Source organism: Neodiprion pinetum, chromosome 7 (assembly GCF_021155775.2).
Source record: "Neodiprion pinetum isolate iyNeoPine1 chromosome 7, iyNeoPine1.2, whole genome shotgun sequence".
Lineage (NCBI taxonomy): Eukaryota > Metazoa > Arthropoda > Insecta > Hymenoptera > Diprionidae > Neodiprion > Neodiprion pinetum.
This window is the reverse complement of record NC_060238.1, coordinates 15193242-15213148: the sequence shown is the minus strand read 5'-3', so window position 1 is coordinate 15213148 and position 19907 is coordinate 15193242. Positions and strand designations below refer to the sequence as shown.

The following is a 19907-nucleotide window of genomic DNA, read 5'->3' as shown; positions in this document are numbered from 1 at the left end:
GTACTCTAGCAATTTTTTTGTCTGTCAATCAATGAGCAAACGACAAACCTTGTGCCTATGTAGTCGGTCCCTAAGCCTGGTAAGTTTTACCGTTTTCTCGCGGTGTATTAATAGACACAAAACTAAGAAATAATGGTGCACTCACTTTATAAACTGTCCCTGGGTACATCTGATGGTCCACAATCCGAAGAAATAGAAATTTGTCGTTCAATTCCACAAAGAGACTACATATTATTGAAAGACCTGTATCGATTAAAAGTAGCTTACGTGAGATCTTATGGCCGTCACACTTTGAAAATTTAAGTTCTCTACTGAAGAAATCTCAGGTTTCACACGAAGAACTCAAAAGTAAGATACATTTTGAACATGAAAAACCGGTTTTTTGTTTTGACAAGAAATGTATTTTTGAGATCGACTTCGAAAAGTTATCTAAAAAAAAATAATATTTTCAGAAAGGTGAGAATTTTTTACATAAGATGCCTATTTTTTCATAATTTTTTTGTTTTTTGTCGATAACGACATGAAAAGAATTCGCGCTTAAGGGGAGACTTCGATGAAATTTTCCTCAAAAATGAACAAAAAATCCAATTCCGATTTTTCACGGAAAAACGATCTTTGAACCGTTCCCCATCTGTGAAAAATTTGACATCTGTGGAATATTTTTTTAATGTGTTTTTTTGCCCGAAAAAGGAAAATTTTTGAACTTTTGACTGTCATAATGGGTCCACTTATCAAATTTTTAGAAATCTGACTTTGGATTCGTGAGCAGCGATCCAATTAACGTTGGAGTACCAATTTTTGCGGAAGTCCGTCGATCCGTACCAATATTTTTTGAAAATAAAGGAGCGTGAAGTTAACAGACTGCCTCTGAGCCACATCATCGGTCGGTAACATTGCGGATAACTCTGGTACTAGTTATTGTGACATATACCCTAAACATCTAGGTATGAAAATTTTTATACGTTAGCAGTTATTCCCAGCGAATGCGTTTGCCAAGCTATTTTTCGGAAAATACATTTGACAAACTGTGACAAATTTTTTTTGTGGTTTGAACTACTGCGACGTAAATTTTGAAGAGATCTGTCTCTCAAAATAACTCCAATTAGCACTCGCTCGCCGTCAAATGTTACAGCTGCGGTTATGAAATGGATGAAAATTACAGGAATCCACGTATCAATGACACTTCGACAAGGCCACCCTTCAAAATAAACAGGCGAGTATTTGAAGGAATGGTCGACGTTGGACTAGGGCATTCAAGGATGAAAAAATTTGTAGGAGTAGAATTTATTAGAGGGGTCGGGTGACTGTATTAAGTAAATACACTTGTTTGCTTATTCTCTTGATTCCTTTATTCCACTATCTCGAACTCTGAATAGACACATACGATGTGCTCGTTGCGAGCGTTGAGCCTCGAATTGCGGGAGCCTCGCCCGCGCACAGCGGACGGTGCGCAGGGGAAACGCACGGCCGCCAACAGCGCCACTTAGATATGTGCGATATCGACAAAGCTATTTCTCACAAAATTATATACTGAAATGGGCATGCAAGGCATGAGTGTCAGTAGCTTCAAAAGTCATGTGGACCAGGTGAGTGCAGAGACTGACAAGTTGGAAGCGAGAGTTTTCAAGAAGGATAGAAAAATTGTTATAAGAGCGCATGAAGTCACAGATCCTTCAATAGAGAATGGGATAGTACTTGATATCGCAGTATCTTACAACCGTACGTGGCACAAACGAGGCCTTACATCGTTATATGGAGTAGGAATGGTCATCACCATCCTTACTGGACTGGCCATCGATTACCAGGTGCCCTCAAAATACTGTCAGGTATGTGTCGTTGTTGCAGTCCAACTAGATGATACTTCGCCTGATTTTGCAGTGTGGCAAGATGGTCATGAATCAGAGTGCAGAAAAAACTACATCGGAGCGCTCCATACTCAAAATGCAAAGATATCAGTGAGATCTGAGAAAGTGGCAGATAATGCATAAAGGATGAGCCAGCAACGAGATGCCAGATGAAAGTGTAAGGCTGAATGGAACGCAACGACGGAGTGCAAGAAAGCCAAACGAATAGTGAAAATTAAGAAAATCGCTGCGGAAAAGTCTGAAACAAAAGCCGAAGGGACAGCGTATGGTGCTAGGGAATTCGAACGGTCTCTTCACAGAAATAATTTGCAAGCAGTCAGCTCCAAACTTAAATTCAGGTATATTATTGTATATTAGACTCAAGTGTGAGCTAGATAAATATTAGTTGATAGTTTTCATTTCCTCAATATATTATTGAAATATTTGTCTATCCCTAATAATCATTCTACAATAAAAAAATTGGATTTTTCTTTGCTTTTATGTTCCGGAGTGAGTTCATTGAAAATTGAACGATTCTGGAGGAAGAATCGGAGTAAGAAGAGGGTTGACCTCAGAACAGACACGCAGAAACCGATTGGATGCAAACTGGCACGAAGGAATGGAATTGAAGCGATCAATCAAAATAGTGATAGACACTGACGAGCGATACATGATTTATCAATATATTACCCACTCACAATTTGAAATAAATTTTGAACTCAATTCAAATAATTGGATTAAAAAAAAAAAAAAAAATTAATGAATAATGAATTTTTTTCCGTTTGACCTAATTTTATATGGTCCAAATCAATGTTAAAGTCAACTAAGTCAAAGTGTCTCATCTGTACATTAAATATCTCATTCTGTGCATACTTCATATTTGCTTCTTAGAAGGTCATGAAACTGAATTCATTCAATCGCGTTTATTTCAAAACTATGTTTTCAGATATTTGAAAAATTTTTTACGCATTAGGTTTTATTCAATCATTTTGCCCTTTGGCACATATATTCTCAGGCATGTTATCTTGAAATCATTGCAGGGAATTTTAGCTCCGGTGAATATAACTCATTTCCCAGCCTTTAATATACTAAAAATTGTAACATAAACAAATTCAAATAGTTCAAGTAATAGTTTTAATGATTTAGAAATCTCCAATCAAAAATTCCCTGCTGCAAATTTTAGTCAAGTGTATTCACAAAAAATTTCAACCTTCTACGATTAAATCTAATGCGCAAGGGATATTCCGAAGAAATCTTCTAAAAAAATACATAACTTTGGAATTACTAGACCTACTGAGCTGAATTTTGGATCAGATTCTAGTTTTAGGATTGTTAGTAATTGCTCTAAATTTTAGAGAGATTGAGCCAAAAATACGGTAATTTTTTTTTCATCGAAGTCTTCCCTTAAACCTTAATTGGACCGGAATGATAAACTTTGATGTGACATTTCTTGCGGACGTTGAGTAAGAAAAGGTTTCAACTTGGTGAAGTTTTCAACGTACACGCTTCAGGACGTTAAAATTTTAGATAAAGCGATTTTTTCACGTTCCGTTACATGCCAATTGCCAATTGCGCGTGTACACTTGGGGACGAAGAATCTAAGACGGCTAATTTCTTACACTAGCCAATTATATTGACAACACAGAGAAACCTACGGCGCTATAGTGGGCCGAGCGCGAAACGAACTCTATCTCAATAAACATAATATAACCCATGACCGTCGAATCTAACAAGTCATTATCCCCGTGGTATTCTAAGGTGAGATTCGACGGTCATGAGTTATGTCATGTTTTGTGAGATTGAGTTTATTTTACTCTCGGCCGACTACAGAGCTGTAGGTTTCTCTATGTTGCCAACGTAACTGTCTAGTGTAAAATATTAGCCGTCTGAGATTCATTGTTCCCAAGTGTACAGTTGTGTCTTCGTTAGCTCCACCTCTGATGGTAGAGTGCAACACCTCCGTAATTTCCTATTTCTCAGATCTCTTAGCCTCAAGGTGCGGAAATTACGGAGAGAGCACTGTATTTCCATGTATTCCTAGGTGCGCCGTTATTTGTGGCAACTTGGCAGTGTTCGGTTGCCTCGCTCAGCTTGGATGAAAAATGTGCATCTCTTAGCACAGGCGTACTGCGCGACTCTAAAGAATCCCATTCATCCGATAACTACGGCTTGTAATTACACGTGTTGTGAGTAATACATCTTAATTCTTGAAATATGATTTTTTCCGAAGGGATCCGACACAGGACGGATGTTTGCTGAGTTATTTTCCTTGCTGGTGTCACTAAATAATGAGTGTGAGGTGGGTGGAGAATGGGTGGTAGGCGCCCCACTGCTCGAACTTCCAGTTTCTGAACAAATAACGGTCCTTCATAAAACGGATCATTCGATTCATACGATGCGGCTTTGGGCTATGCAGGCGGCTAGTCATATCGCTCATACTTGGGATTTGAATGCATTTTTCCTTCTAGTGCGAGGAGATTTGAAAAATTGCATTGAAGAGCTTTCGTATCTCAAGGTGAGTAATTCCTGTATTAAAACATACTGTTAGTTGTTTGATCCATTTTAATTGTATTTATCAGAGCGCAAACTAGGGATATAGTTACGAATGGCAACACAAAAGCCTTCCTTGACCTTAATTTAACACATTAATCTGGACAGAAAACATCAACACAATCAGAAACCACGATAAGAATGATAAACCAATCGTCCAGTACTTTAGCTTGATGAAAAGTGGGGTACACAGCTGATTTTTTAAAATGTTTCTAACATGATGTTTGTTTTAAAATTCGCAATGTGCTACAGAATGAATCTATCGCGGGGTTAAGAAATGAAATTGAGTAGTGCAAACTGACAGTTTCTTTCGAAGTTTATTAGAATAACTCCACAATGAAGGCTTTGAGCATAAAACTGTATACACCATTTGTTCGTCATTCAATTTGGAAGAAAAATATTGCATTTCAAATATTCAATCGCAAAGTTTATGTTTCAATATGCAAAAAACAGTCTTAGAAGGGATCTTTTTCCAACGTCTTTGAAAGAATATTAAATTTCGACATGGGGTTATACAAATCATAACTTGAGTGGATTATTCTACCTGTGATTCATATCCAAAATCTGGTTTTCGTGCGATAATCAGTTTCTGCATAATCATTGTTCGAAAAAACTAAAATAAAAATAAAAACGGATGTAACCATCGCGGTACACGCGGCAAAAGGAACTTCTGAAACTTTTCTATATTTTCACTTAGAACTCATTTCGAATGAGATGTATGCTTGAGTGGAATACCTTTATAGAGAGAAATTGTCGAATGAAATCATAATGAAATTCTCTATTACTCTAATTACATTGCACGCATGTGATCGTATCGTGCGACGGTTTGCCGTTACGGCTCATCGATTAATGCTTCACACACGGTTGCAACCTAAAAAGTTGCTTCTAAAATGCGAAGTTTTTAAATCTAACTTGATGAATAATATTAGTCATGATTTTTCAACGTATAGAAAAATGTACGAACTTTCGAAAAACCACGTGACGGCTTTTTTTGTAAAAAGAATGGTGAAGGGAAAAACGGCCGAGATACAAGATTCTCAGGAGAATAAAATCGAGTTAAGAGGTAAAACTTCAAAAGTGTAAGTAGCCGTATGATAATGCTTTTACTTCATTACTTTATATTGCTGCGTACGTATAAGCCGAGCGGTCGATAGCAAGACTGCCCACTACGGTAAATCGGTGCATGATGATGAGTAGAATAAATATGGCATCGATTCCGGTCAAGTACATCCCCGTGTGCACTAGTCTCTAATTTACCTCACCGTTACGCATGTCGCAACTCCTTGCGCAAATCGAATAATAATTTTTGGCCGCACACAATGTTATCCCCTCGTCCGCTGCGCCTATCGCATAATGTGCTAATTACTTACCCAGCACATACAATGTCGCCTCTATATAGATTCCGGCTAAGTAGATCTCCGTGTGCATCCAACCCCAATTTCCACCACCGTCGCGCATGTCGCTACTCCTCGCGTTTATCGCATGATAAGTTGTTCGCCGCATACAATGTCGCCCTTTTATCCGCTCCCTCTGACATACTTGCCCGTTCTATGACCCTTTTAATACAGCTCGTCACAGTATACTTCCAACAAAATGCATACGCAGTAGATCTTATGCAGTTTGCTATCTCTGCATTCACCACCCTCACAAGACATCTCAGCCGCTATCAGTTTCATTGTACGATAGAAGCAGGGCATTATTCCCAACATACCCACAGACATATTTCAACGTGAAACCATCTATAATGTTTAAACGAGTGCTAATCTTCTCCTACATCATCGCAATATATGTAAGAGATTTGCCCATCCACGAATTTATCGCCTCCCGTCCCATCTCACTAACTGCACCCATTAATTCAAGACATATAATATCCGGATTCAATACATCATCGAACCTATGTCCAACGCCACTATAACTGAACTTCAAACAACCGAGAAGTGACACCCTAAATTTCATAAAATTTTTCACACACACGAATCATCATAATATAATAAGAAATAATCGAATTTCTTATCACAATTTATATGTGTGTGACATATCCTTTTTGTATTCGTAGTAAATCAATTGCTAATAGCAGTTACTCCGCAAAACATAGGCCAAATTTCCGCTTGGCATGAACGAGACGGGCGCACACACAAAAAGTCTCCCCCTCTCTTTCTCGTGCACACTCACACGCCAGCCGGTGCATGGCCAAGAAGCGGTACGGCACTCAACGGTTCTGGTCTTTAAATCTTACAAAATAAAAGCGGCAGAAGGCCACGGAACGACGATTCAGAGCTCTTTATTATTCATTAACGAGTCAAGTAGGAAAAAATCTAATGTGAAATCGGCTTAACCGCCACGAGGCTCGCTGGCGTATACCAAAATGGTCGATAGAGTCGGCCAGCTACCTGTTGCTTGAAAAGATGGCCTGTGGCTGGGAAAATCCCAACACCCAGCGAGCATCGTGCTGACGTCCACCTACTTCAAGCGCGACGTAGTCTGGTTACGTCTCCGGCTTCCTCGTTACAATCAGTGACATTGACAGGAGACGCAAGGCAGTCGGCAAACAGCACGGCAAAATCTAATAGTGATTCAAGATTTACTCGACAACGCAATAACATAACTATCTTGTATCACGACGCAAAGGAGAGTCAGGCAGCCGAGCGCTCCGTTTGGCACGCTCCCGCGGTGGCGCGATGGCGGTGGCAAGGGCTGTTCCGTCGTGTCGGCGAGACCGGCGGGACCCTAGGCAGCCGTGCTGTTCGCCGTGCTGTGCTGGTATCGGCGAGGACGGTACACTCAAAATCGGTCTCTCGGCTACGGAGTACCCAGGGGGAGATTTCAGTTGGTCGTAACGTGTGCCGAGTGGCAAGGCCGGACTTTGGAAGCGATTTAGGTGGAGGCAGCTCGACCCTTGGGCAACGATGGCGATGTTGGCATGTGCGGCAGCGTAGAATGAGTGAGCAATAGCGTGACTACTGGGTCCAGGGCTTCGGAATCCACGCCAGTCATAGGCGTTTCTTTCCGGTTCCCTCGTCGGCAGCGCAAATTATATAGAATGGTCGAGTTCGGTAGTGATCACGGCAGCATCGGCAACTTCAGAGAATTTTGCGGGGAAGACAACAGGCATTAGAAATTATACAAGAAACCCAAATTGAACTTCGATCGTCGTTCCATGCGGCACGGCAGGACTCTTCCCTCGTTTGCTGGATCTATTGGGTTCCGCCTGGGAGTGAACGTGCGTGTCGATGACGGGGTGAAAAACCCGCCACGTCACAGTAGGATTATTGAGGTATTATTGAATGTTTCTTTTGTACGTCATCAAACTGACCCAAGATCAGTCATACAATCATTATACCACCGGGTGTACTGCTATTATAGAAAATTCAAAGTCTTATATGTATCAAGTTATTGCAATTCCTGAATTACAATTTGGATCACCAAGAAGTCGATGGATGGTGCAAGAATATCGCCGCCGCAATCGCAATGGCAACCGAAACCGCAACCACAACCGAAACCCCAACCGTAACCAAAACACCATGGGTAATATCAATCTCGACTCTATCAACTCTACAAATCTTATCTGAGCCATAAACGAAGCAGACATCGATCAACTACGAAAATTAATTTTCAAAACCAAAAATGAATGTACTACCTGCTGTTCACAGAAACAAATGCAACGCCTAAACCTGGAAATAACTAGTAGCATACGTTGCATTTCATTATTGAATCAGGAGTCATTAGCATACTTTCTTCAGGGGTTCCATCAGCGTTTCAACCGTTACGTACGTTCTATCCGATTTCCTTCGGTTCTTCCTTCATCGGGCTCATTATTGCTTGTCTTACACCCTGGCATTATTCAATTTTTATTATAGTTTTCTCTTTTCGATTTACCTTACCTCGCTTAACCCATTAACGCCCGAAACGACACTTTTCATATAGTTATGTTTGACCGATTGCCAACAACGCTAGGACAATGGGATTTTAATAAAAATTGGTACCCGACTATTTTCAAGGATGCTCTTTCAGTTATATTTTCTATAGAAAATTTGCAATTAAAAAACAAAACAGCGAAATTTTGGTGGTTTTTTTGAAAAACTATTCATATTGAACCTTTATAATACTCAAATCAGACTCTTTTCTGAACAAATCGTGGAATTTTTATGTGTACTTTGAAACCCTATTGATTAGGAATTTTTTTTGATCAATTATTTTCAAACTAGCGGCTTGAAAAGGGTGAAATTTCACGTAAGAATCAAATCATGGTTTCTTGCTTGATTTCTTAAGCTAATTGTTATATCCTGGGTTCAACTTTGGATATAACCTTGATTCGTTGATTGAACTTCGAAAATTATGGAAATTTTGAAAATTAAAAATGGCGGATTCAAGATGGCGGACGAAATCATTGAAAAAACGTTAGTTGGTGCAAAAACTTTGTGCCTAGGGTTTTCGGGGTCGCTGATTACGAATCTGAGGTCAGTTTTGAGAAAATACAAAATGGCGGATCCAATATTGCGGACAAAAATCAAAATTACATGATTCTGCCCTAAAATTTGCTCTTAGGGGTTTTAGGGGTCTCTCATTACAAATATGAATTTACGTATAGGAAACTCATAAGAGTTGATCAAATATGGTGGAAAAAAAATACACATTAGATAATTCTGCACAAAAACTTGATCTTCAGGGTTTGGAGATCTCTGATTCTAATTACGATATATCCACAATTTAAAATTTCTGAAAACTGACTTCAGATTCGTGATTAGAATCAGAGATCCCCAAACCATAAAGAGCAAGTTTTTGCGCAGAATTATCTAATGTTCATTTTTTGTCCACCGTATTTAATCAATTCTTATGATTTTCCTATACCTAAACTCATATTTGTAATAAGAGACCCCTAAAACCCCTGGGAACAAATTTTTCGGCAGAATCATATAATTTTGATTTTTGTCCGCCATATTGGATCCAACATTTTGTATTTTGTGAAAACTGACCTCAGATTTGTAATCAGGGAATCCCAAAAACCCCTGTGTTCACGACAAATTCGTGAATCCCCTACAACTCCGGCCCTGGCTTGCGCACGGGCCCGCAAACTTATATGTCCGCTCCTGAGCTCGATCTCTAGCAGCTCGCCGCCGCGAGCGCCACCAATTAAGTCACGCGCGCCACCACCGCAGCCACGCGCGCCTCCCACGGAGAACCACGAACTACCAACTCGCCGAGTTTCTCGCAAACAAGTTCGAGCCACGACTGGTGTATAAGGCCGACGAAATCACTCATCAGGGGGATTCCGTCTCACCGGCTCTCACGCTACACACTACATCCCGGTCCTATAGCTACGCAGTAAACGTCGGTACGCTCTTTATCTTCGGAGACTAGATTCTTGGATTATCGCATCACTGGCACCTCCACTCTGGCTTCAGCCAGCATCAACAAAGGGACTTGTTCCCGCAACCCACCAGCTCCCTGGATCCTGCATCCAGAAGAATTCTCGCCGAGGCCTCTCACAAGGCCACCCAGCGTCACACTGTCACTCTGGGACATTCGACGAGCTCGATTCACCTCACCACAATTGGTAAATGGTAAGTACTGGTATTGCCATCTGGTGGCTCAAATTGAAACTACTCAAACCGGGTCAGCTGGCACAAGGGTATTTTCTCACTGTTCAAGCTGTTGTAAAAAATAAATATTGTCTTTGCTATTATACCTATTTTTTAAATAATTTTTTTAATCAAAAAAATATTATTTAATGATGGAAAGCGTCGAGGATTTGTTGGGCGTTCGATTTTCTCCGAAACCAAACAAAAGTAAAACCTTTTGCAGTGTATATGGGTGTAGCAGTAAAGCTTGCAGGAATTTAGATGTAAGATTTCATTATTTTCCAAAACAAAATGAAAATTTTGTGAAAATTACTAATGCTTTCGGAGTGGATGAGAAAATTGACTGTCGAAAAATGTGGCAAAAAGTGTTAAAAATAGGAAAAACTATTACAGAAAATATGCAAGTTTGTTCCTTGCACTTTAAAAAATCGGATTATTTCTCACCAAGTAATTATATTTATTTTTTAGCTCATTTTTTTTTTTATTCTCAATTTAACTAAGAAAATTTGTTTTCTACGCAGATTCTGGGTCAAAAGGCAAAAGACGCTTGAAAAAAACCGCAGTGCCTTCTTGTAATCTGCCTTGTACTGATATAAAACCAGGATCCAGTAACAAAATAAATAATGACAGAGAGAGAAGAAGAATTAACAGAGATAAAAACAAAAATACCATCATTTCAGGCAATGAAGCTACTAATAATAAAAAACTGGGTTCATCAACAAGTTCAACTACTACTCAGTCGACTTGTGATTTTGATGGTCAAAAAAATTCAGATCCTTTGGATCACACTGCAACGAGTCTTATCACTTCAGAAGTATTGTGTATGCGAGGAAGAGGTAAATGAAGGAGACTACACTCTGTTACGGGTCAGAACCAACTGGTTTTATTGCCTGCCTTCTCACATTCTATACTATCGTTATAGATACACACATTCGTACACATTCGTACATCACATATCTTACACCCTTCCCCGTTTTATTCAGTTATCAAAGTTGATAGACTTTATACCTTTACAAATAATGCGTAGCATCATATGGTGTTACATTTCGCTTTAATCTAGTTGATTTTCTTAAAACTATCGCCGAATTTTCGCTGCTTACATTATCTCGCACATTAGTACTAACATCTATTTTACTTTGATCATTTTCGCTTTCCCGCCAATGTCGTATTTGATCGAAATGTCTTTTGTGCTCTTTCTCTCCTCCTTCCTTAAATTTTATTATACAGTTTCTTGGAGGTGATTTCCTAACAATTTTGGCTTCCGACATTTTCGGGTGATGTTTTCGAAAATCCTTTGCCATTATTACGTCGCCTTCTTCAAAGTTTTCTTTTCTACTACCTTTGAAGTGCTTTTTTTGCATATATTGCTTTGATTCAACGTGATATCTCGTTTCTGGCCGTAATAATAACAAAGGAGTTTTCAGTTCTCTTTTAAACAACAAGTTGGCCGGAGTTTCATTCGTTGTTGCATGTTTTGTTGTTCTGTATGAGAATAAAAACATTTGTATAGCAGTTCTCACATCTACTTTCGAGCTTTGTACAATCGCTTTGAGTTTATGCTTAAATGTTTTTACAAGATTTTCCGCAGCTCCATTTGTCGCTGGGTGTTTCGGCGCTGAAAAATCTTGTTTTATTCCTAATTGCTTGAGAAACTTTTTGTATTCGTCGCTCGTAAACTGCGTTCCTGAATCAGTTACAATATGGTTCGGTAGCCCATGCGTTGTAAACATTTCTCGGAATTTTTCTATCGTTGCTTCTGCTGATATATTTTTCATAATGAAAATTTCAGGCCACTTAGAATAGGCATCGATGACTAAAAGGTAAGTTTGCCCCAAATATGGCCCCGCAAAGTCTGCATGAAGTTTTTGCCAAGGTTGGCTTGGCCATGGCCATGGAGTTAATTCCATTCTAATTGGATTGTCTTTAGATTCCACACACCATTTGCAATATTTAGATTTATCTTCTAAATTTTTATCTATATTAGGCCACCAAACCACCGACCTTGCCAAACTCTTCATTTTAACTATCCCAAAGTGACTTTCGTGCAATTTTTCGATTACCTTTTCTCTTAATTTAGGTGGGACGATAACTCTCTGTCCCCACATTAAACATTCTTTTTCGACATGAATTTCGTCTTTACGCAGTGCATATGGTTGCAACTCATTAGGCCAACTTTTAAGGCTACAGTCAGGCCATCCTTCTATTACCATCCGCTTCACGATGGATAGAGTCTCGTTTTTAGCAGTTTCGCGTGCTACTGCTTTGAAATTTAAACATGTTATGTTTGTTGAATATACATAGTGTAAATACGTAAATCGGCCTTCAGTTTCTAAAACATCATTATTTTCTACATAATTTATCGGTAATCTCGATAAAGTATCAGCCACAATATTATCTCTTGTACTAATGTACTCTATTTCATAATCAAATGCCGATAGGAAGTAACTCCAATTTTGCAATCTACTCGTAGCCATTTTTGGTATACCCTTTTCAGGAGAAAAGATCCTAGATAACGGTTTATTATCCGTTTTTAAAACAAATTTACGTCCGAATAAATAATCATAAAACTTAGTTACTCCAAATATTATCGCAGCTGCTTCTTTATCAATTTGCGAGTAATTTTCTTGCGCGGCTGTCAACCTCGTTGATGCAAACGCTATTGGTCTATCGCCGTCTTCATAAGGCTGGCTGATATACGCACCCAGCCCTTTTGGAGACGCATCACATGTTAATTTTAATAGTAAAGATGGATTGTAGTTTACAAGCACTCTTTTTAATTCTATTTTCGCTCTTTTAAACGCTTCTTTGCAATTTTGATCCCACTCAAAAATTCTCGAATTACTGCAATTATATAATGGTGCTAGAATTTTAGCACGATCTTTAAATAACCTGCCATAATAATTGATTTTACCTAATAATAACTGTAATTCTTTGTGATTTTCCGGTTCTTTCATATCAACTATTGCTCTATACTTTTCTTCATTTACTGTAATAGTGTCATCCCGTAACTTATATCCTAAATAATTAACTTCATCTTTGAAAAATTCGCATTTGTTTACTCGTCCTTTCAAACCGCATTCTTCTAAACTCGTTAATACTATGTCTAAATTTCGCAAATGTTCCTCATCATCACTTCCCGTTACCACTACATCGTCTGCTACCACCGCGACTCCGTTTATATTTTTCAAAACTTCCTCCATTTGCTTTTGAAAATACCCAGGTCCCGATGATATACCGTACATCATATACAAGCATTTAAACAAGCCCTTATGAGTATTGATAGTTAATAAGTTTTGCGAATTTTCCTCAACGGGAACTTGTAAAAAGGCTTCTTTTAGATCAATTTTCGAATATCGCTTCTTATTTTTATTATTAATATTTTTTGTTATTAATCGAGCCATAGCATGATCGAAGTTCGGTGGTGCATAGCGAATTGTTTTTAATAAAGGGTTAATAGTTACATTGAAAGCTCCACAAAGTCGAACATCTCCATTCGGTTTTAGTATCGGCACGATCGGGGTAGCCCATTCGCTCATTTCTACTGGTTCCAATATTTTCTCTTCTACCAATCTATCTAATTCTTTCTCTATTTTATCCTTTAAAGCGAAAGGTACAGATCGCGCTAACTCATATATCGGTTTAGCATCCTCCTTTAATTCTAACCTGATCTTGGCCCTGTTGAACGATCCTTTAGAATTTTCAAAAAATTTAGCATGTTTTTCTAAGATTTTATTTAGCCTGTCATTACCATCAATTTTATTTTCAACTATATGCAGATCTAGGTCTTTAAATAATGGCCATAATCCTAGTGCTTTGAGCCACGCTCTGCCTATTATCGGCGGCCCGGACGATTCAGTTACATATAAATCAGCTTTAATTATCTTATTGTTCAGACTCACAGTTACACCTTTGAACATTCCTGCAGGCTTATTGACGGTATTATCATGGTTCCTAAATTCTATATCTGGCTCATACATTGTTTCTTTCGGAAAACATTTCTTTATCATTTCTTTTGGAATTATAGCTGGTTCCGCGCCCGAATCTATTTCCATTTTAATTTTAGATTTATTTATTTCGACCGTTACATATTGAGGCTCGACTCTAGTTTTTCCGGGTACATACAGACTGTACAGACTTCTTTTATTATCAATATACATGTGGCTCAACTCTCGCGACATTTCACCATCGGAGCTACTACTACTACCACCTTCACTTACGTAACCTACTCGCGGCTTTTGTTCTGCATCTTTTTTTCCGGCTCTATGTGTACAAACTCTAGCAGTGTGACCTTTATCACCGCACGTATGGCATACTACATTTTCCCTATACATACAATCCTTCACGAAGTGTCTTGAATCCCCGCAACGGTAACAAGCAGAGCCTCCCGGTATTTGTTGTGCTCGCGCCGTTCCTCGAGCCCGGCCGAATGTTCTTCCCCTTCTAGTCCATGTACGTTGTCCCTGTCTATGATCTCCTTCATGTTGATTTCGCCAAAACTTTCCACGACTTAGCATGTGTACCTCTTGAATTTCCGTATTTGTTTCTTGCAATTTTTCTGCGCCTTTACTAGCTGCCTCTGATGCCATAGCTTTTTTTAATGCTGTTTCCAGATCGGGTTTCTCTAGTTTTAATAATTCCGCCGTTATTGTTTTACTTCTTAAGCCACAAATCATTTGATCGAGTACTTGCTCGTCTTCGTTCGTAAATTTACATTTGTCTGTCATAACCTTCAGCGCTGTGACGTATTCTTTTATACCCTCGCCGTCTGATTGCTTCCTGAGTCTGAATTCATATCTATATACAAGGTATGATGCTGGCGGTTTCAAATAATCTTTGACCTTTGTTATAATTTCTTCATAGGTTTTGTCCTTAGTCTTAACGGGCTTACATATTTTTGCGATCTCTTCGTACGTCTCTGCATTCACTTTACTCAACAAAATTGCTCTTTTTTCTTCAGCATTTGTTATTTTGTTTGCAATGAAATACTGCTCTAGTCGATCACAAAACATTTCCCAATCATTTTTCGTAATATCAAAATCCAAATTTGCACTACGTTCCATTATGCTTTTGTTTAATTGTTCATTTATACTATCTGGATCAACTATTTCGAACGTTTTTTTATCCACTATATCTGCTATCCGTATTAATTTTTGCTGGCCACACTCAATCTTTTCTTTCACAAATTCTCGAAATTTTCTTCGTAACTCATTAATGTTATCGTCTTCACCATCAATATTATTTAGTTCACACAACTTTTGCAATTGGACTTTTGTTAAATTCTGAATCCATGCAGTCCCTTTTATTTCAATCAGCATTCCAACACTTTAATTTGGTTTTATTTCGTCATATGCCGACGAAGTTTCTAGAACAATGCTTTTATCCTCGTCGCCAGTTATTGTGTATGCGAGGAAGAGGTAAATGAAGGAGACTACACTCTGTTACGGGTCAGAACCAACTGGTTTTATTGCCTGCCTTCTCACATTCTATACTATCGTTATAGATACACACATTCGTACACATTCGTACATCACATATCTTACAAGAAGAAAATGATAATAGATCTGTTGTGGCAATGTTGTCAGTGGAAAATGTTGAAACGACTGAAAAAAAATTTATTGATACTGGTGTTCAAATTAGAAGTGGTGATTTGCTGATTGATCTTTGTGATGTTATAAAAACTGAGAAGGAACTCAATACATTAACCGGCATTGTGAACTTTGATATCTTAAATACCATCCTTGATATTTTTAAAATCGGCTTTCCTAAGTACGAGTCCGAAAGAATGCATCTTCGCAACAAAGTTATTATGACATTTATCAAATTGAAGCATAATTTATCGTATGCAATCTTAACTGTTTTATTTAAGTACTCTTCAGCGTCACATTGCCGTAAAATTATTCTGCAAATGATCGACATGCTTTACGTTTGCTTGAAAGATGGAATACCTTTTCCAGACAAAGATGAGATTTCTCAAAATCTTCCTATATGTTTCAATGGCTTTAGAAATGTTAGAATTGTGCTGGACTGTACGGAAATTTCTATACAGAAACCAAAATCGTTATGTTGTCAACAAGCAACATATTCGCGATATAAAAGTACGTACACCATCAAGTTTATGACTGGTGTAACTCCCGGAGGATTGTTATCCTACATTAGTTCCATGTATGGAGGGAGATCTTCGGATGATGCTATATTTGAGCAATCTAAAATATTGGATTCACTAGAAAAAGGTGAAGCACTGATGGTCGACAAAGGGTTTAGGGTAGATAAGCTGTGTAAAGATAGAGATATAACTCTTATACGACCTCCATTCAAGAAAGAAAAACTGCAATTTTCCAAAGAAGAGTCGCGCTTAAGTGCGAAAATCGCCAGAGCACGAGTTCATATAGAGCGTTCCAATCAAAGACTTAAAGTATTTAAGTCGGATGCCAAGTGGTCTTGTTAACAAGGGCAAAGAAATATTAACAATTATTGGTGCAGTTGTAAATTTAAGTTCTCCAATTTTAAGTAATGATAAATTTATGTCAAACAACGCAGATTAATGATTAAAATACAAAAATAACTGTTTATAATGTAATATTTATTTAAACTTTATAATAAAAAATCTTAATTTTTACATTTAAACTTACTTTAACATTTTTGGAGTGTTTACTTAACAAGGTTACTTTTCACAGAAGTATTTCGTTTCGTACAAATTTTTAATTACGTTGCTCATCTTTGCAAGCATGATGTAACATTTGGTTGGAAAATATTAATTTTAAAGATTCAAATAAGTCTTTCACAAATTTTTCGTCAAAATCAACAGTAATAACTTTCAAACTTTTATCGTGAGAGGAAAATAGAATAAAATCGGTTTTTTTAACATTTAAAATACCAATTCCAAATTGAACCTGGCCATAATATTTATGATTTTTTTTCAAAATCAAATTGTTATTATTCTTCGGATCCAATTCGAGGTATTTTATATTAGAAATAATATCATCCATACTTAGAGATTTACCTTCGTATGGGCATTTAATTTCCAGCAATTTAACAGGCGTATCATTTTCAAATATAATTCCGTCAGGAGAATAACCAAGCCAAGGATTATTTTCTGAAATTACGAGACAGCATTGAAATACATTAGTTGATGTACTTTTGTCATATGCTATTCGAGCATCTGATTCACATTTCAAATCGTGATTTATTGCTGTATTAGAAAAAGTGCTAGGATAAATATATTTTAGCGATTTATTCTTCCAATTAGGTTTTGGATTTTTTCGGTAGGTGTACAGTTTATAACATCGCGAGCCCGTGATTCTAAACTTTCGTTCTTTTTGCCAGATACTATAAAATTTTTTACTTTCTTTACAAATATCAACAGGATCTCCTGTTAACTGTGCAAACATTTTTTGACAATATTCTCGTAGAGGTCGGAAAGGTTGTTCAGATAAATTACAGAGGATAGATGAGGAGGATAAGTGTAAAATCATGGATTCAATCTGCCAAAGGTATTCAGGTGGTAGAGTTTCAACAGTGTGATGTAGTGGAGCATGTCGTCCAGCTCTATTATAAATAAATTCAAAAAAAAATTATAAAATACAGTGTAAAAAGATAAATATATCAAAAAAATCAAAAAGCTTGATGAAGTAAATAGTCCATAAAAATTAAAATATACAACAAACAAAATTGATTGAAATGCAAAATTGCACATATGTATAAGAAATTCCATTACAGTATTTGATTATAAAAAATAGAGCTTTCATTAATTAGCGAGTATATACATAATTGATTGAATTAATAATATTTTTTAATTAGTTGATAGCTAATCAAACGAATCACAAATATAATTTAAGTAAATTTACTTTATCATAATTTTTATAAAAAAAAAAAAATATCAGTTATTAAAATTAATCATTCACGCCCATACGCATGCTCTGATAACGTTGACTTCAAATGTTTTGAATACAATTTCTCCTTGATCAGCTTTTTAACTTCATCATCTAACTCCAGGTGATCCTTTTTAATTTTAAAACAACTACGGTCACTTGAAGGCTTGGCATTATATTGCTCTAAACAAGAATCTCGTGGCACGCTCCAAAGGCATTTCCTGTCTGTTGATGATACGATTTTGAAACCAGTTACATCATTTCTAAAATTATAAAAAAATTCATAATTAAACTTTATCGAAATATTAAATAAATTTTATCGAAAATTTTAATGATATAATTTAAACTTACCGTGCACAAAATAATAATACTGCAGCACTATGTTTACACCTTTCACTCAATCCAGCTGTACAACTACAAACCGATGAAATAACTTTACCACTTTTTGCAATTATTGAATTTATCTCGTGAGGATCTTCTCGATTTTTAGACGATTGTATACAGTATGACAATAACTTGTATTGTTCATCATTTTCACTTAATATTCCTATGTAGATTAAGTGGTTAGAATTTACAACTTGTTCGCCTTCGATGAAGTTCCGGCTCTTGGGCGTAGAACCCAAATGATCCAAAATTTCACTCACTGATAAAAACATTGTTCTTATAATTTGTAAAAGTTTTTTGACTAATTTTTATAAATATACAGTATAAAATACAAACAAACAAATACATTTGTTTACACGCAACGTATATAGTGATCTGACAGCCGACCCGGTTTCACTAGTATCAATTTTTAGCACCAGTTGGCGTGATTGCAACTCCCACTTACCAATACAGAGGCAACTTTCCATTACTGCTGTCTCCTCTGAAGGCATCACCAGCTACATACGCCAGCGTTACAACACAGAGGACGACGCTGCAAGCAACGATCGGCACGCAACCCACGCAATTAGACAGCGAATGGGAGTCATCGCAGCCCACTGCTCACCGAGAGCATCGTCGTCCTCCGACACCGTTGTTGGGATTACTGTTAGTGAGGTGGTGCTTTTAATAAGTGTCAATAAATCCTTTGTTTAGGTGGACGTGTTTGAATGCCTTTTTATTTAACTTTTAGGTCTTCACTCTATCAAGAGCGTTGAATGATTGAGAGGACGCCTTCGTCCTCAGTAGAAAAACAAGTTGTTTTTCTACACTGTCGATGTGTGAAGGACCAGGTCCCTCTCACACATTTTAACTGTTTGAAAATGGCCTTGTGATGGTACGGCTATGTATACGTGGACTGTATGGCTGGTGTTATGAATGATATCGTGGACAACGTATGAAGGGAGAAGATGTCGTTGAACGAACGTGTCAAATTTCACGGTCTTTATTTCACTCACAGTCACGGGTGCTCGATGCGAGTTGGGTGACCCAATTGTCTATGAGTTGCACGAATGATGAGAAGCCCAGTACAATTGCATAAATGGGTACTGCGGCTGAGTGCGAGTTGCCCTGTTGAAAACCGATATGCTCGTGGCGTGGCTGCGTGCACGAGATAAGAATGAGTGGTGGTGGTGATGCACTGATCTTATGCAACTTATTGCCTGTGCAATAATTGCTACGATTGATATGAGTGGTTCCTACACTGAATTTATGATTGTCGCATAAATAATGAATGCACAAATGAGAACATTTGATAGCTCACTTGAGAGATGTTACACGTAGTCAGTTGACCGAACAAAAGATGGCCGGGCTTATGTCGCAATTCTCACGAGGCCCGTGGTGCATGCGCCGTGAAAACACTCAAGCATTTACAGCGAGTTCCAGAAGGTGCTGCTCTTACGCGAGTCCTTGAAAAGTAAGGTCGTCGGTGCGGCAATCAACGACGATTCGATCACTCTAGAACATTAACCCATACAAACATATGAAAAGAAATGACTCATAGGAAGCGAAGAAATAATTTAAAAAAAACATAACATAATATAATAGGAATCGACTCAGGATCAATTTGCATATTTCAACACTCCCACTCAAATTGAGCAATCAACTATTTAAATTCAAACATTGAGATTTATATTATTTTATCT

General features: G+C 37.7%; 1 protein-coding gene across 1 annotated transcript in view; it reads left to right on the top strand.

The window, feature by feature from the left end:
* The window catches only part of LOC124223693 (coiled-coil domain-containing protein 142), a 752117-nt gene that overhangs the window by 237108 nt on the left and 495102 nt on the right, over window positions 1–19907 (top strand). Inside the window, exon 7 of the mRNA XM_069137953.1 lies at window positions 4075–4359. Within this exon, the coding sequence (XP_068994054.1) occupies window positions 4075–4359 (285 nt within the window). The remainder of the gene's footprint in view (window positions 1–4074; window positions 4360–19907) is intronic.